Source organism: Cetorhinus maximus, chromosome 16, assembly GCF_964194155.1.
Source record: "Cetorhinus maximus chromosome 16, sCetMax3.hap1.1, whole genome shotgun sequence".
NCBI classification, from domain to species: Eukaryota; Metazoa; Chordata; class Chondrichthyes; order Lamniformes; family Cetorhinidae; genus Cetorhinus; species Cetorhinus maximus.
In genome coordinates, this window is record NC_135894.1 from 41091396 (window position 1) to 41111650 (window position 20255).

Below are 20255 nucleotides of genomic sequence, written 5' to 3' on the forward strand. Positions count from 1 at the left end.
CTTGTAAACACTATTCATAAGCTACATTTTTTGCCCATGGCTTCTAATTATTCCAAAGATTGCACTTTTGAATAAAAGTATTCTTTCAATAATCTGCTGTTAACATTCAACATTATAATTTTTGCCCTCAGCCCCCAAAGGCCTGCTTCTACCTCCTTCCCAAGATCCGCCATCATGACTGCTCTGGTAGACCCATTGTTTCAGCATGCTCCTGCCCCACTGAACTCATTTCTTCCCATCTCGACTCTCATTTTTCTCCCTCTTCCAACCAACATTCATGGCTCTTCCAATGCCTTCATTCACTTCAACAGTTTCCAGTTCCTTGGCCTAACTCTTTGCCATGGATGTCCAATCTCTCTACATCCATCTCCCACTAGGGTAATCTTAAAGACCTGTGCTTCTTGCTTAAACAGAGGCCCATCAGTCTCCATCCACCACCACCCTTCTCCATTTGACTAAACTTGTTCTGACATTGACCAACTTCTCCTTTACTCAACTCACTTCCTCCAAGTAAAAAGTGCTGGTTTAGGTAAGCACATAGGTCCAAGCTATGCCTGCCTCTTTTGTAGGATATATGGAACATTCCTCATTCCAGTTCTACTTGGGCCCTCTCCCTCACCTCTTCTTCCAGTACAATAATCACTGCATCAGTGCCGCTTCCTGCTCTTGCCCTATACTGGAAAACTGCAACTTTGTTTCTAATTTCTTCTCTTATCTTCACATGGTCCATCCTTGTCTCTCCCCTTCCTTGACTTCTCTGTCTTCATTTCTGGGGATAGGCTAACAAATATTCAGCGTAAACCCACCAACTCACACAGCTACCTTGCCCACACTTCCTCAGGGTTTGCTTCATATAGAGATTACATTCCCTTCATACAGTTTCTGTCTCCGTCGCATCTGTTTTGATGATGAAACCTTTCATACCAGCACTTCTGATGGCTTCCCTTTTTCCTCAATTGAGGACTCCTCCCGTACAACCCCCGTCAACTGAGGACTCCTCCGCACACCCCCCGCCACATCAGGACTGCTCTGGTAGACCCATTGGTTGACAGGGCCCTCAAATAGATCTGCCATATTTCCTGCACTTCGGCTCTCACCCTTTCCCCTTCCTCCCAGAGCCATGATAGGGTTCCTCATATCCTCATTTTTCACCCAAACAGCCTCTGTATTCATGGGTCATCCTATGGTGTTCCAATGAAGCTCAAATTAAGCTTGAGAAACAGTGCTGCATCTTTCAACTGGGCACTTTACAGCCTTCTGGACTCAAATATTGAATTCAACAATTTCAGGCTGTAATCTCTGCCCCATTTTGTTTCCTTTTCTTTGCATGCTTCAGTTTTTGTTATTTTCAGGCAGCAGGACACCTGTTCTAAGCACACCTTTTGTTTCATTTTCTGCTCCATCACCATTCCCTTTGGCCCTGCATCACTAAGTCTTCTGTTAGTTAATCTCTCCTGCCTTCCAGCCTATCACAGGCCTTCTCTTATGTTCTTCATCCACCCTCCATTTGCTCAAAACCTACTGCATTTTGAACTTCTCCAAGTTCAGATGAAAGGTCATCAGCCTGAAACATTAACTTTGCTTTTTGTTCCACAGATGCTGCCAGATCTGTTGAGTATTTCAAGAATTTTCTATCTTTATAATCTTTGGGTTTATTATTTCAGTTTTCACAATGAGATGTTATTCAATGTTAAGTTACAGTTTCTGCATCCAAGGCACCAGATTTAAAGATTAAAAGGATCCATTGTAACAATGGTTGAAGAACCATTGTCATCAGTAACAGGAAAAGAAATGCAATCGTGCAACTTTGACACTTAGGACTTTTATGGTTTCGCCTGCTTGGGGGATCCCTGGTGGAAACAACTATTAGAATGCAGTTGTGAATTATGCCAAATGCAGCTGTGCGCAGCAAACCATACTGAAAATGAGCCCACTCTAGAAATCTCACATATACATTATACTACAGCATAATTTTCCCCAAGAAACTAGCATTCTTGAAAAAGATGGCATCTTTACTCCTGTAAATGACAAGTGTTTTCTTTCAACCTATTAGTGTCCATATAATTTCCTTAGGCTTGCAAGCACAGCTAAGATGCATTTGAAAACAAAATGGTAGCCAAATTCTCTAGAAAGGAAGAATGCTTCAAAGCATCAACAATAATTTTGTTTTTTGCTTATGTATTTTCTTTGTACTCCCATGTGACATCAGAGTAGGGAGTTACAGAATTCTGTGATTTCAATCATACAATGAAACTGGGGCAGAAAGAGGCAGAAATTAGTCCTGCACCCCAAAATCGATGGTTTTAGAGGCAGACAGTAATCCAAAGCAGGTCAAAGCAGAGACACTCAAATCCCAAGACATAGTTCTTTCTCCACCAATCCATTTTACTAAAAAATGTCTTAAGCCTTTTGCACAACGCTGCATCATAACTGGAAATAGATGCATTACATACCTCAGTTAGATATAACACCTGTGAGGCAGACTGTCCAAAAAAAAGCGAGTCAAGGTTTGGACTGAGGCTGCTCTCACCAAGCTTTGCATGATCCAAGCAAATAGCACGAAGTTTTTCTACTGTAGTGTTATCTGGAACAAGTAAGAAAAATGCCAAATTACGAACACAAAAATTGACAATTGTCAGGTACTGCGATTCAGGGTTTCAATGATCACATTTTATCAAGCCAGGCTGCAGCAAACGTATATTAAGTCCACAGAAAAAAAACCTGTTAATTCAAAATACTTTTAGAAACACCACTTAGAGATTGCCATTTATAGTCCCTTAGGTATAAAACAAATTCTTTATGAAGGGGACAAAGCAGAGAGCAATGGCATAGCATGAAATAAATTCAGGGATGCGGAAAGTTGAGGGAAGCTGGGATAGTTCTTACAAGAGAGAATATTTAAGAAGTGATAAAATTTATGAAGGGTTTTAATGGAATAGAAAGGGGAAAACAGTTTTCATCATTAATGGTTGGTTGATTATGTTGTTAACAATACACAGGTAATGGGCATTGTTTGATTAAGGGCTAAGAGCACATATAGAAAGCCAGCTGGAACACTGGGTTAGTCGTTAGAAGGCAGAGAGCTGTAACTCTTTCGAGTTATCAACAGATCGCATGTAACTCTTTCGAGTACATTCATAGTTCTTGGTTTCCGGGAGTGGGACATGAACCCACAACCCTCTGATTCAAAGGCAAGGGTGCTATGAACTGAGCCACAGCTGACACCTGCATCCTGTGAATAAACCTACTAACAAGGAAAAGATCTGTGTCTTGTTTTGTACTTCCTTCTACGTTATAAGATCCTATGAAATCAGATGGAGCAACCAGTACAGAAACTGATCAAATTAATTTTTATTTAACACCAGCCAATCTTCAACAGTATTACTTTTGGAAAGTTGAACCATTTGAGGACAGGAGTGTCACATAATAAATTATATTATATTGTAAAATAAACAATGTATTAATTGTACCCGATCCCCAAAGCTTTCTTCACAAACAAAAACACTTTCTTCCAATAACTGTTTCTACAGTTCTGCTGATTAGTTCCTTTCTGGTTTCTTTTACAGCAATTACATAGTCATTGCAGGGTGTCAATTTGGTTCAATGGTAGCATTTTCAGCCAAAAATCACAAGCTTGTGGGTTCAAGCTCCACTACAGGACCTGCGCACTTTAATCAAGACACAGACTTGAGTGCAACAATGATAGAGCACTACATTGTCATACATCTTTCAGATGTGATGTTAAACTGAGATCACATCTGCCTGATCAGGTGGACATAAGATAGAATTACACATTTTCGAAGTAGTTCTCCCAGTGTCCTGGTCAACTTGCAGCCCTCAACCCCAAAACCATAACATTAACTTGTCATTAATCACGTTTCTGTTTATGGGACATCACACTGTGCAAATTGGCTATTGCTTATGTACAATTCAAGAAAACATTTGGCCAGGAAGCACTTTGTAAAGCACAGAAATGCAATTTCTTACTGCATACAGCTCTGTTACACATATCACCAAGTCTGTCCTTCACTCGGTCTCCTACCTCTTTCGTATTGATTCCAATCTCTGCATAGGAATTACATGTTCCTTTAATGCCGTCAACAATTTGTCTTGCATTTGTTAAAAGTCTAGGTTAAGGAGATGCCAGGCAAGAACTATTGGGTCAGATGAGGGAACCATGATCAAGCAAGATGTAACACATGAAAATGAAAGAAACTATAGGTGGGGACTGACAGCAGGAAACAGTGGATGGGTCTATAGTTTATGGGAGAGAATAAGCAGGTGGCTGGGGGGGGAATAGCCTGGGATATGGCATCAGAGTGGATGATGTAAACTCTTGGAGGGGATTGGCATAATCAATATTTTGCCTCAGTTTTCACAGTGGAGGACACTAGTACGACCCCAATAATAACAGGTAGTAACAGGAGGAACTTAGAACAATCACCATCACTAAAGAAAAAGTACTGAGCAAACTATTGGGATTAAAGGGTGACAAGTCCCCAGGACCTGATGGCCTACATCCCAGGGTCTTAAAGGAAGTGGCAGCGGACATAGTGGATGCATTGGCTAGAATATTCCAAAATTCCCTGAATGCTTCAGTGGAGGGGGATCTGGGTGTCCTCATGCATGAATTGCTGAAAGTTAGTATGTAGGTACAGCAGTAAATAAGGAAGGCAAATGAAATTTTAGCATTTATTGCTAAAGGAATAGAGTATAAAAATAGGGAAGTGTTGTTGCAACTGTACAAGGCATTGGTGAGACCGCACCTGGAGTACTGTGCACAGTTTTGGTCCCCTTACTTGAGGAAGGATATAGTTGCATTCGAGGCGGTTCAGAGGAGGTTCACTAGATTGGTTCCAGAGATGCAGAGCTTGTCTTATGAGGAGATATTGAGCAGTTTAGGCCTATACTCGCTAGAGTTTAGAAGGATGGGAGGAGGTCTAATTGAGGCAAATAAGATGCTAAAGGGGATAGACAAACTAGACATGAAGCAGATGTTTCCCCTTGTGGGGCATTCTAGAACGAGAGGCCATAGTTTTAGGGTAAGGGGTGGTGGATTTAAATCATAGATGAGCAGGAATTATTTTTCCCAAAGGGTCGTGAATCTGTGGAATTCACTATCTCAGGGTGTAGTGGATGCCGGGACGCTGAATACATTTAAGGAGGAGACAGACAGATTTTTAATTAGTAACGGGTTGAAAGGTTATGGGGAGGGGGCGGGAAATTGGAGTTGAGGCCGAAATGAGATCAGCCATGATCGTATTGAACGGCGGGGCAGGCTCGAGGGGCTGAATTGCCTACTCCTGCTCTAGTTCTTATGTATAAGGCCTCATAGGACAAGGTTAACAAAGTATTTCAGTTACAGACGCATAGAAATAGTCAAAAGGGCAGGGAATGGGACTCGAATACTCAGACTGAATTTGGGGAAGGGAGGCAGTGAGGGCGTGGAGTACATTACAGAACTGAACCATGGTACAGAGGATGAGTCTGAGTATTTCTAAGTCATAGATAGTAGGTTGAGGAAACATGGCAACAAAGAATTTGGGGAAAGTATTTCAACAATTTGCTTTATTTCACTACAGTTACTTTTGCCTGGTTGGCAGCTTTGAAACATGATTTAATTAGTTGGTGATCCAGAATTCAGTTTTTGATACCTCCTTTTGCACCAGCTTGGTTAACAACAGATATATTCCTTGAACCGGAAAGTTGATGGCATGACATTTTCCAACATTGTAGGTTGCTGCTTGACGAAAGCTTTCAAATATATAGATATGTTAGAATCGAAAAAAATTCAGGTTAACACACTCAGCTTTTATTTTGAACCACTGATAACTAACATGGATGCTCCAAAATCCACCTTTTTGTTTACATCTAATCTGCATTATTCAAAAAACATTCATGATGGCCTCATGAATTTTTTTTTTCAATACATTTTCACTCACTCCTTTACATTCATCAACTCCTAAGGAGTTTTCAAAGCATTAAGTGAAAGGCTCAACTATGAAAGAAAAGGGCTCAACTATGAGAAAAAATCCTGAATATTTGCTTTGAATAACAACACAATCAGCAGATATTTCAGGATCCTCAACTTATTATACATCCTATCAAGAAAAAAAAATCACAGCTTGTGTTGGGACCAAAAATGTCACGATACCTTACTCCTGACATGGACGTGTATTCCACTTCCAGGTCAATGAATAACAATAAGAAAAAAAACTACATAACATCTATAAAGGAAATATGATCTAACTCATTATCCCTTTCACCACTCTTCTGTATACAACTGTACTTATAATCCATGTTTTTCAGTTTGGGAGATGCATCTAGGCATGGTAAGCAGCCTTTTGCATCAGGCTGGATTGTGCATTCATACACTTATGACACAAGCATAAATGAAACAAATTGATGTGGCATGATTAAACTCCAAGTATGGGTATCTCCAGAGTTGGAAAGCAGAGCCACATTTTACTTCACCAGAACAGAGTCTAGTATAGACTGCTGTCTTATGTTAATCCTACGCCTTTTAAGAAAAACCAGGTATGCAGTTGATTTGGCATGGTAGTAACAGAGTTCACATTATGGAAAACAGACTATATCATCCTGCACATAATTTAAGCAAACAAAAGCTATCAGGTGTACTAGAACCATAGAACATCAAGACAAGAGGGCTTTCCCACTTGAGTCTGGAATGTATTTTTTATTACAGGACTTCCCTGCAAAAATAACAAGCTTCTACTTACATCCCCTGTGAACCGAATATATAAGGATAGCTGCGATATATAGGGTTACAAAGTTAATGATACTCATGAACAGGCAGACACAAAGCAGTCTCTCTACTCAGACTGAAGACAAAGGTTTGTTTACAACTAAGAATATTGACTCAACAAATTATAGTTTCAAGGTTTCCATGTTGGCAGAGACCATACTGACCAAAACAATTTTTAGAGCAACTATGAGAAAAGTTCCAAAATGGCACTGCAACATTGCTCGAGAGAGCTTATAAGCAGATCCTCTAACACATCACAATGGTTAAATCAAAGAATATTTCACATGAATTTCAGTTGCTTTCGCTACTTAGCTTTTGAAGCAAAGATGCCAAGGAACTGAGGAGTTAAATCAACTACGTAGAATGTCATTTTGCGAGGTCTGGTAGTAATTCTTTGGTATGCAAATAAGTATTTGAAAACAAAAAATTTGTACATAACTAATTCTCATAAAAAACATTTGCATAAAACATGATGAGTAGTGGATCAAAAAACATCAAGTGGCAGGGCATGCAAAAATTTGTAGGCCTGAATAATCACACCTAGGCAATTAATTCACAATATGGTTTTGAACAAAATTAAATTCTAGTATACAAACGCAATACAAATGGAAACTTGGACTTGGTCAAAGCAAAGACGGAAAGGATTCTGAGAATTTTGGCAGTATAATTTACTATCGTATATGGTGATGAAAGACTTGTACCACAGGAGAACAATGCTGGATCAGGAGAATGGGTGGCAATAGAAAAAGACTGGAGAACTTGATTTTAAAATTGGCCTTTTGACCTGCAAAGCAAAACATTACCATGTATTCATGGGGCCAGCAGCATAAATGGAATTACTCACTCTTCTGAACAGGATGGTGGCATATCTATCTCAGAACAGACAGAATCATGGGAATATTCCATCATAAGGGATGTGGGAAGATGGTGGCATAGTGGCAATGTCACTGGACTAATAGTTCTATGGACATGGCAACAGGTCAAATTTAAATTCAATTAATAAACCTGGAGTATAAAGCTAGTCTCAGCAATCATGACCATGACAACTACCATCGATTGTTGTAAAAACCCATCTGGTTCACTAACGTCCTTTAGGGAAGGAAATCTGCCATCCTTACCTGTTCTGGCCTACATGTGACTCCAGACCAACAGCCAAGAGGTTAATGCTTAACTGCCCGCTGAAATGGCCTAACAAGCCATTCAGTTCAAGGGCAATTAGGGATGGGCAACCAATGCTGGCCTTGCCAGCGATGCCACATCCCATAAAAGGATAAAGAAAAAAACTTAAAATTTCAAATGTTAAACAAGGAAACAAACTGATAAGTTCCCATCAGCTGGCAAACTGGGGCTTATATACCGAAGCACTGCACAGGATTCGGTTTGAAAAGTCAGTTATACTGGCACACTGCAAACTGAATGCACTTTTGATCAAGGAGTCAATTACTGAAGTAAGGAGGGGCGGTATCTTAGAAGATTCCTCAAATGAGGCCATATGGGTAGAGCTTAAAAACAAAAAAGGAGGCAATCACTTTGCTGGGAGTATATTACAGGCCTCCAAACAGTCAAGGGGAGATAGAGGAGCGGATATGTAGGCATATCTCAGAGAAGTGTAATAATAGGGGATTTCAACTTCCCCAAATTTTAACTGGGATAGTCTTAGTGTGAAAGGCTTAGAGGGGGCGCAATTCTTAAAGTACATCCAGGAGAGCTTTTTGAGCCAGCACGTAGAAAGCCTTAGAAGAGAAGGGGCGGTACTGGACCTAATCTTAGGGAATGAAGCAGGGCAAGTAGTAGAAATGTCAGTGGGGGAGCATTTCAGGGATAGTGACTATAACTCTATAAGGTTTAAGTAGTTATGGAAAGGGACAAAGATTGACCGGAAATAAAGGTCCTGAATTGGGGGAAGGCCGATTTCAATATAAGACAGGATCTAGCCAAAGTGGACTGGGAGTCTACATCAGAGCAGTGGGAGTCATTCAAAAAGGAAATAAGAGTTCAGGGTCAACATGTTCCCGTAAAGGTGAAGGATAGAACTAACAAGTCCAGGGTATCCTGGACGTCAAGGGATATAGAGGATTGGATAAGGAAAAAAATGGAGGCTTATGGCAGATACAGAGGGTTGAAAACAGTAGAAGCCCTAGAGGAGTATAGAAAGTGTAGAGGGGTACTTAAAAAAAGTAATGAGAGTGAAGAGGGGGCATGAAAAAATGCTGACAGGCAAGATAAAGGAAAATCTCAAGGCATTTTATAACTATATTAAGGGCAAGAGAATAACCAGGGAAAGGGTAGGGCCCATCAGGGACCAAAGTGGCAATCTGTGCGTGGAGCCAGAGGATGTAGGTGGAGTTTTGAATTACTTTTCATCTGTGTTCACTATGGAGAAGGACGATGTAGGTGTAGAAACCAGGGAGGAGGACTGTGATAGACTTGAATAAATTAACATTGAACGGGAGGAGATATAAGCAGCTTTAGCAGGCTTAAAAGTGGATAAATCCCCAGGCCCAGATGAGATGTAGCCCAAGCTGCTATGTGAGGCAAGGGAAGAGGTTGCAGGGGCTCTGACTCTAATTTTCAAATCCTCTCTGGTCACAGGGGAGGTGCCAGAGGACTGGAGAACAGCAAATGTGGTACCATTATTCAAGGAGGGTAGTAGGGATAAACCTGGTAATTACAGGCCAGTGACTTTATCATCAGTGGTAGGGAAACTATTGGAAAAATTTCTGACGGACAAGGTTAACCTCCATTTGCAGAGGCAGGGATTAATCAGGAATAGTCAGCATGACTGTGTTAGGGGGAGATCGTCAAACAAATTTGACTGAATTTTTCAAGGAGCTGACTAGGTGTGTAGATGAGGGTAGTGCAGTTGATGTACTCTACACGGACTTCAGTAAGGCTTTTGACAAGGTCTCGCATGGAGAATGGTCAAAAAGGTAAGCTAAGAGCCCATGGGTTCCAGGGCAATTTGGCAAATTGGATCCAAAATTGGCTTAGTGGCAGGAGGCAGAGGGTGATGGTTGAAGATTGTTTTTGTGATTGGAAGCCTGTGACAAGTGGTGCACTGCAGGGATTGGTGCTGGGACCCTTGCTGTTTGTCGTGTACATTATTGATTTAGACATGAATATAGGAGGTGCCATCACTAAGTTCGCAGATGACATGAAAATTGATGGTGTCATAAATAGTGAGGAGGAAAGACTTAGATAAAAGGACGATATAGATGGGCTGGTAAAATGGGCAGAGCAATGGCAAATTAAATTTAATCCTGAGAAATGTGAGGTGTTGCATTTTCGGAGGACTAACACAGCAAGGGAATACACAATGAATGGTAGGACCTTAGGAAGTACAGAGGACCAGAGGGATCTTGGTGTACATGTCCATAGGAAGGCAGCAGCACAGGTAGATAAGGTGGTTAAGGCGGCATATGGGATATTTGCCTTTATTAGGCGAGGCGTAGAATATTAGAGCAGGGAGGTTATGTTGGAGCTGTATAAAACGCTCGTTAGGCCACAGCTGGAGTACTGTGTGCAGTTCTGGTTGCCACACTATAGGAAGGATGTGATTGCACTGGAGAAGGCGCAGAGGAGATTCGCCAGGATATTGCCTAGGCTGGAGCATTTCAGCTACGAAGAGAGACTGGACAGGCTAGGGTTGTTTTCCTTAGAACAGAGAAGGCTGAGGAAGGACCTGATAGATTATACAAAATTATGAGGGGCATAGATAGGAAAAAACCTTTCCCCTTAGTGGAGGTGTCAATAACCTGGGAGCATAGGTTTAAGTTAAGGGGCAGGAGGTTTAGAGGGGATTTGAGGAAAACATTTTTCATCCAGAGGGTAGTTGGAATCTGGAACACACTGCCTGAGGGGGTGGTAGAGGCAGGAACCTTCACAACATTTAAGAAGCATTTAGACGAGCACTTGAAACACATAACACATGAAGCATACAGGGCTACGGACCAAGTGCTGGAAAATGGGATTAGAATTGATAAGTGCTTGATGGCTGGCATGGACACGGTGGGCCGAAGGGCCTGTTTCTGTGCTGTATAACCCTATGAATGCTTAAAAGAAACCACACACAATATTCAACATCGATCCATCTACATTTTTATATGTCGAAAATTATCACATCAACAATTGCCTGCTGATTTAACCAACTTGCAAAACAAAGTGGCCATGACAGTTCCCCGCCTGAATGATAACAATGCATAATTTGCAGAATATATAAAAAAGGAAACAGTACACCCATACTACATGTTCACATGGATCAAATCACCCATTTTGACATCTATGCACAGCCAATATCTCACTCCTAACAAACTTCAGCTCAAATATCACCAAACTCAAGAACTTAACTTCTACCTGAAATCTGATCCCAAAGTTACCCTCATCACCCACAAAAAGTCAATTAATTGCTCATAAGTTATGTTGCTGACAGATTGAAAATATAAAGCACAATTTTAAATGGAGGAGTTCCATCAACATGGATTCATCAGGCAGGTATGCTCACACCTCACTAGCAGTTCAGCCTACCATTGACTAGTTTTCCAAAAAGAGCGATTTTATGAATAGTGGTCACCTTATTTAGTTGTAACTCTGTTGCCAGCACTTATTACCATTGATGTTCAAGGTTCAAATTAGTCCTGATTCTCAGTTGGCATCACCACACATCTTACACTCATTTAAATAAACACTTGGAGAAGTATATCAGCTTCATTTGTATCTTTTTTTTTTAAGTACCTTACCAGGGGGCATGAGCTTCATAAGGATGCGAGCACCATCTCTCAGCTGTGGCATGTTTAGGCTACTGCCGAGATCCGCAACTTGCCAAAGAAAGGAAATGTATCGAGGATGTAAGGACATTATCTAAGGAAGAAGCAGATTAAGAATAACTAAATCATCTGAATTAAAACGTAATTACAGACTGACAGATCTCTCTATACACCTGTATTTTACATGACATCTGACTGAGGGCTAGCCACAACTGGATTAACTTCTTTGAAACGGGTGAAATGTGATACTACTCCACCTCAATTCAGTATATTTTAGTTAATAGCCCATTTTTGCTTAATCGATCTTAAACTTTTGGTCGAATGCAGCAAAATATTAAAATTTTCACTGATCAAAATGTGTAATCAATTATTTTTAGTGTCAGCATTCGCACTCTCATTTGAGTAATGAGGTTGAAAGTTCCATACTGATTCCAGGACTTATTTGAGCACGTGATTTTCAGTGGAAATTCAGTCCAATACTGAGACAATGCTGCATTATCAGAGGTGCCACATAACTGGGGTATTGTCTGCCTGCTCAGGTGTTAAGTGGGCCTAAAGAGTGTTGTGGAACTCAAAAAAAGCAGAGGCATTCTGCCAATGTCCTGGTTGACATTATCCTCCAACCAATTCTTAAAAAAAAGTTAATTGGCTGTTTTACGACCTTGCTGTGTGCAAATTGGCTGCCAGCTTTACCTACTAGCAACAGTCAATACAATTCAAAGTTCATTTGTTGGATGTAAAGTACTTTAAAACATCATGAGAACGTGAAAGGCACTATATAAAAGCAACTTCTTCCTTCAATTCCTTTTGTGTACCTTGACCATTCTAGTCTTTGGAGTAAAGAGGCAATCTAAATAACTTGACAATCAGTTGGTTCTATTTAGAGTCGTTACCCTTATACTCAAAGATTTTGATAGGAGCAGGATTACGCAATATTATGTGAGGGGTTAATTGTCTACAGAGCACCCTCGAGATACTTGCATATAAAGAAGATTTATTTTTGAGGAGTGCCTTGTTGGAAGGTAGGTAGATGGTCGATACAGGGGCAAGAATTCACAAGTCTAGGGGTAAGTATTAAGGGTCTGATGGCTAATTGCATCTTTTATCAAGAAGCAGACAAGCTAGGTTCCCACCTCTTGAACTCGGCAGAAATGTTCAAGGTAACTGCAAGCGTCATCACAATTAATAAATAGAAAATAGTTTAGATTAGTTTTAAGCCATCACAGGTTTTACATTGCTTTCTCCAGCAACAGGGATCTCCATCTCTATGGCCACTTATCTGTGTGAATGTTCATGTTCTCTCCCACCAGTCTTGCAGAAAATAAAAACCCAAGATGCCGAGCAAAAATAGATGACATCAAGGAGTTGGGAAGGTAAGAGATAGGCTCAGTTATTATCCATTTAAACCACCCATACTTGATGGTGCTTAAATTTCTCTAATAACCAGCTATGTAGTCTCCCTCAGGTCTTACAATATATTTGGGTGTGACCGTCCACTTTCCACCATAGATTGGTGACTTTTAAATTTATTTTTAAGTACCATCTCGGCCTCCACTAGCATAGTCACAACTTAGATAACCAAGTCCAACCTTCCCAAATTAATTATGTCCATACCTGTCCTCAAGGAGGCAGAGGGCACTGCGCGTTTTTCAATGTAATAGCATACCAGATTGTACAAACAACTTTTGTTGTTTCCCTCCATCCAATATCATGTTTGCTTCACCTCAGAGACAGTCATTCCCTCTTACCTTTTCTTGGAAAAGCTATTAGCAGCAGCCACTTTATTTGCACTTTTTGCAAGATGGCAGTTCTCTTAAATATACCCTACCCACATGGAACACCTAACATAATGTTGGTAGGCCACTAAAGTTTGTATGCTACACTAATGAAACAATAAGCATGGCCACTATCAACAAGTAACTATCTTTCTAAAGAGCCAGCATAAGCAGAATGGCCTCCTCCTGTGGTGTATGATTTTATGATTCTATCAGCTGGATATGAACATGACAACTTTCACCACCTTCAAAGGATATCTGATGGACAATCCTACCAGCCTGTCCAGAGGAATGGATGAAATCACAGCAAAAGATGTCAAAAATACCTGATTTCATGTTTTCACATATGCTTGAAAGCAACAATTCTCAAGCAGCAATTAGCCAGCTTTAACTTCCTGCTGGCGTTCACAGTTCCAATGAATATCACACAGAACTTGCAACACAGGAAGAGGCACTAATGGCCCATGATGGTGTTTATACTACACACAAGCCACCTCCATCTAACGATATAATTTCGTTCTATTCCTTGCTCCCTCATGTCCTTATCTAACTTCCTAATCTATGCTATTCACCCTCAACTGCTCCATGTGGTAGTAAGTTCTATGTTCTAACCATTAAACAAGTTTATCCTGATTTTTTATTTATTAGTGACTTACATAGTTATGACTCAGTTTTCCACTTCTCCATAAACGGAAACATCGCTATGCCTACCCGATCAAACTCCTTCAAATTTTTAAGCTCTATTAGGTCGGTCCACAGATTCTCTTTTCTAGAGGAAAGAGCTCCAGTCTGCTCAGTCTTCTCCAATAGTTGTAATATCTCAGTCTGGCTTCATCCTTACAAATTTTGATTTCAGCTCCAGTGCTTCATATCATTTTTGTGCCAAGACCAAAGACCATCAGAATTGTACTCTAGATGGATGACGGTGAAGGGCAATGATGACTGTAAATATAGCTGCAGTCACTTGAATAGCTCTGGCAGTGAAGTCAAAGAATTATTCTTAATTCAAAATAATCTCTTAAGTACAAAAGCTGGGTGGTGTATTTGCTGCCTAACAAACACCAGCACCAAGTAACTCAGAGCCATAATTAAGCTTTAAAGCAGTTTGATACAGCAACAAAGAGGTTTTCTGAGTATGTCAGGAATCTGTGGGGGAAAAAAATGAATTTTGAAAGCCCTCAAAACTTCTTTCGTAGGTAAAGATCAGTGTGGAATGGGGAATACCATGTTGGAACTGTACATTTTGTTATATTCCAGTTATATTTTCTTGTTACAAATTTCAAAATTACTGATCATTAAACAATTGGTAAATACTTTTGGAAACTTGTATGTGGTTTAATATGCAGTACATTTGAGAAGTTTACAAAGCAAATGATTAACCGAGATTTATGATATTAAAAAAGCCAGAAATGCAAACATGACAAATCAGCCACTTAGGAAAGGATCAGGGAATAACTGAGTGCAACCGATGATCTGCTAAAGCAACATCCACTCAATGATGCATTTAACTAGAGTAGTGTGCATTTGTAAAATATTAAACCAGAATAAATTGTTGCACTCGCTCTAAGAGTTAACAATGGAATCTAAGCTGAAATTCTGAATATGCAGCACAATTATGCCATTTCAAGTACAAGGTAGAGGGACTGTATTTCAAAATTAAAATAACTGATCTCCTAAGCATTAAATTACACAGTAGAGCTGTGTACCTACCTGGTTAATAGTTAAATATAATTGCATTTTCCTTTTAAGTAGTCAGGTATTACTACTCTTGAAGCCAAGCCAGGCTAAATTGCTAATACACTTCATATCACCAAACATCGGAGCAGTTGTTTATAACTATCAGGTTTTCTTTGAACAGAATATTTTCCTTTTGTATAAATAAGAGACAGTATGGTACATTGGGGTTGGGGGACCGGGGGGATGGTAGCCGAGAGTTGGGGGGGGGAAGAGGGGAAGAGGGGGAGAGGGAGAGAGAGAGAGAGAGAGAGAGAGAGAGAGAGAGGAGAGAGAGAGAGAGAGACAGAGAGAAAGCAAGTTGCAAGTTACAGCCCCTGTAAAAGTTGGAAATTATGTCAATTAACCATTCATTATCACTACAGTATACTCGTGGAATTTGCCCTACTACATCCCCTAGCAAGGAAACTTGCCTTTTAGTTTATAACCTGATAGTTATAAACAACCATTTTGGCTACTGGTCTTTGCAATATAAGCTGGTCAATACCAGAAACAATCATGCTTCTGCTTGCACTTTTTACAGTTTTCCCCTTTCAGCATTCTTCCCAAAAAGCCATTTTATTTCAAAGAAAACCCCTAATCTGACGGATACTCATGCCTGAAGAACTGGTCCAAGTTTCCACCTCAGAAATATTAACTGTATTAATAGCAACTAAACATGCTATCCAGGCATTTCCTCAGAAGCCCAAACAAGCCTGGTCACAAGTTGACATGCAATAGCTAAATTTTGCCCAGTGTACACATATATAGTTTTCTTCGCCTTAAGAGTCGCTTGATGGTCTCATTGTGATGCGAGTCTCTCTACCTCCTAATAATTAACAGAGTTTGGATAAAGGGTTAAATCACTGATTGATAGGAAGTGACAAGTGGTACTCCCTAGAGATCTGCACTGGGATCTCAGCTTTTCATCACAGATTTGGGATGATGAAATAGACAGTAGCACATCCAGTTGCAAATAACACATTAGAAGGTGCAGCATGAAGTTGCAAAAGGGACATCGGCTAAGTGAGTGGGCAAAACTATAGCTGATGGAATTCAATGTGGGAAAGCACGAGGTTATCTATCTTGGATCCGAGGAAGGCAAATTACCAAACTTTCTTAGTAGCGAGAAACTAGAAGTAGTGGAGTAGCAACAGGATTTAGATGTCAGTGCACTCAAGCACAAAAAGTAACTAAAAAGACTTATGAAATGTTGGTCTTCATCTAAGCGGTTGGAATTCAAGTGATGAAGGGGTGCTACAATTCTATATAGCCTTGGTCATATCCAATCTGAACTTCTGCATTGAGTTATGAGCATCAAATTATTTTTTTTGAAGTAAAGAGAAAGCACAATTTGGTGCTGAATAGGATATAGGTAAGGTTTTGGATGAGTTCAAGATTACAAAGAATGGAGGATAGGAGGCCAGATGGATGAGTACAAAAGTGATCAAGTCTAGAGTACTGAAGTCCTGTCTGAAGGCTTTTCAGCTTAGGAACAGGGTTGGCTCAGCAGCAGACAATGTGGTGGAGATGAAAGTAAGCAACCTTCATGATAGAAAAGAAGAAAAATCATCCAACCAAAAAGTAAAGAATAGCTCCTTGTTTTCCAATGTCCCGAAATGAAACAAGTATCAGCTCACAATGGTTATCTCTAAACAGCAGGACATTGCAGCCATTTCCACTGTCTGGTTTAGACTTACTGTCCTCATTTTTCACATCTGCAAACCAAGTGGAGCAACACACTGCAAATTTCTAGATGTGTGCCATTGCTCGTGACTAGCCAAATCAAGGCCAGGGACAAATTCAATATCTCAACTAAATACTTGCTCCCAGCCTGACGATTTAGGAGCAAGGGTTCTCAAAACAGTTAGCTATTTTTAAGATCTATTCATTTCAAATGGAGCAGGAATGTGTCACATTAAACAATAAGCCTAAACACTATCGATCAATAAAATAAATAAAACTATTACGGATTATTATTCTTGTTGCTAATCACAAAAAGCATATGAAAGTCAAAGCAAATGACGATTCCAACATCTAAATCTGTCCTGCATTGTAAAGCTGTCTTCGTGACGAGGTTGTGAACTGAATATACAATTCCTTTGACAATGCAGATTTTGGATGATTCGTGATCTTTCTAGTGCTTTGTTACTAAATATTCTGAAAATCATGCTTCCCAATAGTTAAACTGAAGGAGGATTAAACATATGCTCTACCATTTTCTCCTCTCCCCATTGCCGCTAAATTGCGATCGCAATCTCCAAACGAGCTCAACCAAGCAGATAACTCAACTCCACCAAATGAAATTAAGATAAAATCCTCAAAGCAAGCATCTGCTGCCCTCATCCCACCTTTAGTAATTGTCCTCCCTTGTTTTAGTACTGTACTGGTTCTTCCACATAACATTCATACTGTTTCCTATTGCTCTCTTCCACTTTAGATCTGGTATTCAATGCTTTTTCTATGCAGCTTCAATACTGGTTCCTACTGCACTTTCCTAACTTAGAAACATTGAATAGTTACAGCAAAGGAGGAGGCAATTCGTCTGTCATGTCCGTTGGGTCTCTGTAAGAGCAACTCACCTAGTCACAGTCTGCCTTTTTCCTGCAGCCCTGTATTTTATCTCTTCAGATAATTTCCAGTTCTCTTTTTTGAAGGCCTCGACTGAATCTGCATTCAGCATATTCTCAGGCAGGCATTCCAATTCCAAATTAAAAACAATTTTCCTCATTTCGTTGTTGCTTCTTTTGCCAGTCACTTTAATTCAGTGTCATCAAGTTCTGGATCCTTCTCTCTACTCTGTCAAAACCACTCATTATTTTAATCTTTTCTGAAGTGAACAGTCCCAGCTTCTCCAGCCTATCCACCTAACTAAAGTTCATCATCCCTGCAGCCATTCTTGTGAATCTTTTCTGCACTCTCTCTCATGCCTTCACAACCTTCCTAAAGAGTGGTGCCTGGAACAGAACAGAACACAACACTTCACTGGGGGTCTAACCAGTGTTTTAGGCAGGATTGTAATTTCCTTGTTTCTGTACTCTATGGCCCTGATTATAAAGCCCGGAATCCCATATGCTTTAGTAACCACTTTCTCAACCTGTCCTGCCACCTTCAATAAGCGCACATATACACCCAGGTGCCTCAGATTCTACATCCCTTTTAAAACTGTACTCCAAGTTATATTGCATATCCTCACTCTTCCTACCAAAGCGAGTCACTTCATACTTCTCTGCATTAAATTCCATCTCCTCTGTCCATTCCCACCATGCTGCTCATGTCCTCTTAAGTTTATCACTATCTTCCTCAGTTCAAAATGCTTCCAAGTTTTGTGTCATCTGCAAATATTGAAACTACACACCCTGTACACTAAAGTCTAGGTCATTAATATACACCAAGAAAAGCAGGGGTTCAAACACTGACCACTATGAAACCCCACTTTCCTTTGTGCTTTCCTTCAGTCTGAAAATCAACCATTCACAACTACTCTATTTCCTGTTACTCAGCCAATTTCGTATCCATGCTGCTTCAGTTCATTTTATCCTATGGGTCTAATTTTGCTGACATACCTGTTATCTGACACTTCATCAAATGCCTTTCGGAAGTCTTTATACACCACATCAACCAGATTACCCTTATCATTTTTTTTCTGTTAATTCATCAAAAATTCAGGCAAGTTAGTGAACCCACAACTTACCCTTAACAAATCTGTTCTGGCTTTCCTTAATTAATCCGCAAATGGCTAAGTGGCTGATAACGTTATCCCGAATTATCATTTCTAAAAGCTTTCCCACCACCAAGGTTAAACTAACTGGCCTTTAATTGCTGGGCTTATCCTTGCACCCTTTTTTGAACAAGGGTGTAACATTTGCAACTCTCCAGTCCTCTGGCACCATCCCTGCGTCCCAAAGATGATGATTATGGCCAGTGGCTCCGCAATTTCCTCCCTTACTTCCTTCAGTATTCTGGATACATCTCATCTGGTTCTGTTTGGAGAGTGAGGTGCAGTCAGGGTATTTGTGCACTGATGGTCACCCATTCCCTCTCTCTGCTTGCATATCCTTAAGCTGCAGGGTGACCAGAACTGTAAATGTGCTATGCACGAAATTCCCAACTTTGCGGATGAACCACTGTGATGCCAGCTGCTACTCAAGCCCAGGAACCCAGAGCTCAACTGCAGCTGACAACACCTCCTGCATTTGATTATCCAGGACACAAGAAACCTCCTGGAGTTCACAGGTGGAACAGGATGCTCACACCATAGGTTCAAATTGCCCTACCATGCCTCTATTTATCAGACTATTACTTATTAAAATAATGAAAACCTAATCAGTTACTCATGAATTAGCTACTTCTCTGATGTCACTTAATTTTATAGGGAGTGTAACTGAGATTTTTATTAACTCGTATCTCAAAACTTTACATTTTAATTTACTGAAAAATTCAGGCTTCTTTAATTTTATTATTCCTATTAATTTTTCACTTTACCCACTACATCATATTGATTAATTGAGCAGTGATTTTACTATGACAAATTCTCAAATTGGGTTTAGTTTTTATATTAATTATTCAAAATCTAAAATAGCCTTTATTTTCTCTTCTACAATCTAGTACCTTGTTTAAATGATTAATTTTTAATTAGTGTTTCAAAACCTGCTCTGCACTAGTACTCTTATTAATTTACTTACTGATATACTTAGCTTGATTGCAATTTTTAACTTCTCGGTTCTTAGTTTGAATATACGTCCATGTTTAAGAACACAAAAAAAGAACTCCTCTCCATCATCAAAATTCAGTTGTAGCCCATACTACTCTCTCCCCTCTGGTCACCAGTCATGGTAGCTTATAACAATCACAGGATTTGTTTATTGCTACCAATTGGCAATTACTAATCTTCATCATGATCACAGAATTGTTACGGTGTAGGAGGCCATTCAGTCTATGTTTGCATCGGCTCTCTGAGCATTTTAACTTACAGCCAATCTCCTGCCTTTTCCCCATAACCTTGCACATTGTTTCTATTTAAATAATTATCCAATGCCCTCTTGAATGCTTCAATTGAACCTGCCTCCATCACACTTCCAGGCAGTGCATTCCAAACCCTAGCTACTCGCTATGTGATAAAAGTTTTTTCTCACCTCACATCTGCTTCTTTTGCAAAACACTTATTAAAACTGTGCCCTCTAGTTCTCGATACATTTACGAGTGGGAACAGTTTCTCCCTCTCTACTCTGTCCAGAA

The 20255-nt window shown here is 40.0% G+C and overlaps 1 protein-coding gene across 2 annotated transcripts in view; it reads right to left on the reverse strand.

Moving 5' to 3' along the window:
* usp9 (ubiquitin specific peptidase 9) overlaps nt 1–20255 on the reverse strand; it is a 290030-nt gene that overhangs the window by 132523 nt on the left and 137252 nt on the right. For both annotated transcript variants that reach the window (XR_013579171.1, XM_078559739.1), the window contains exons 21-22: nt 11503–11623; nt 2454–2584 (exon numbers count right to left, since the gene is read on the reverse strand). Coding sequence is in view for 1 of the 2 variants with exons in the window: in XM_078559739.1 (XP_078415865.1) it covers nt 2454–2584; nt 11503–11623 (252 nt within the window). In the remaining variant the exon portion in view is untranslated. The remainder of the gene's footprint in view (nt 1–2453; nt 2585–11502; nt 11624–20255) is intronic.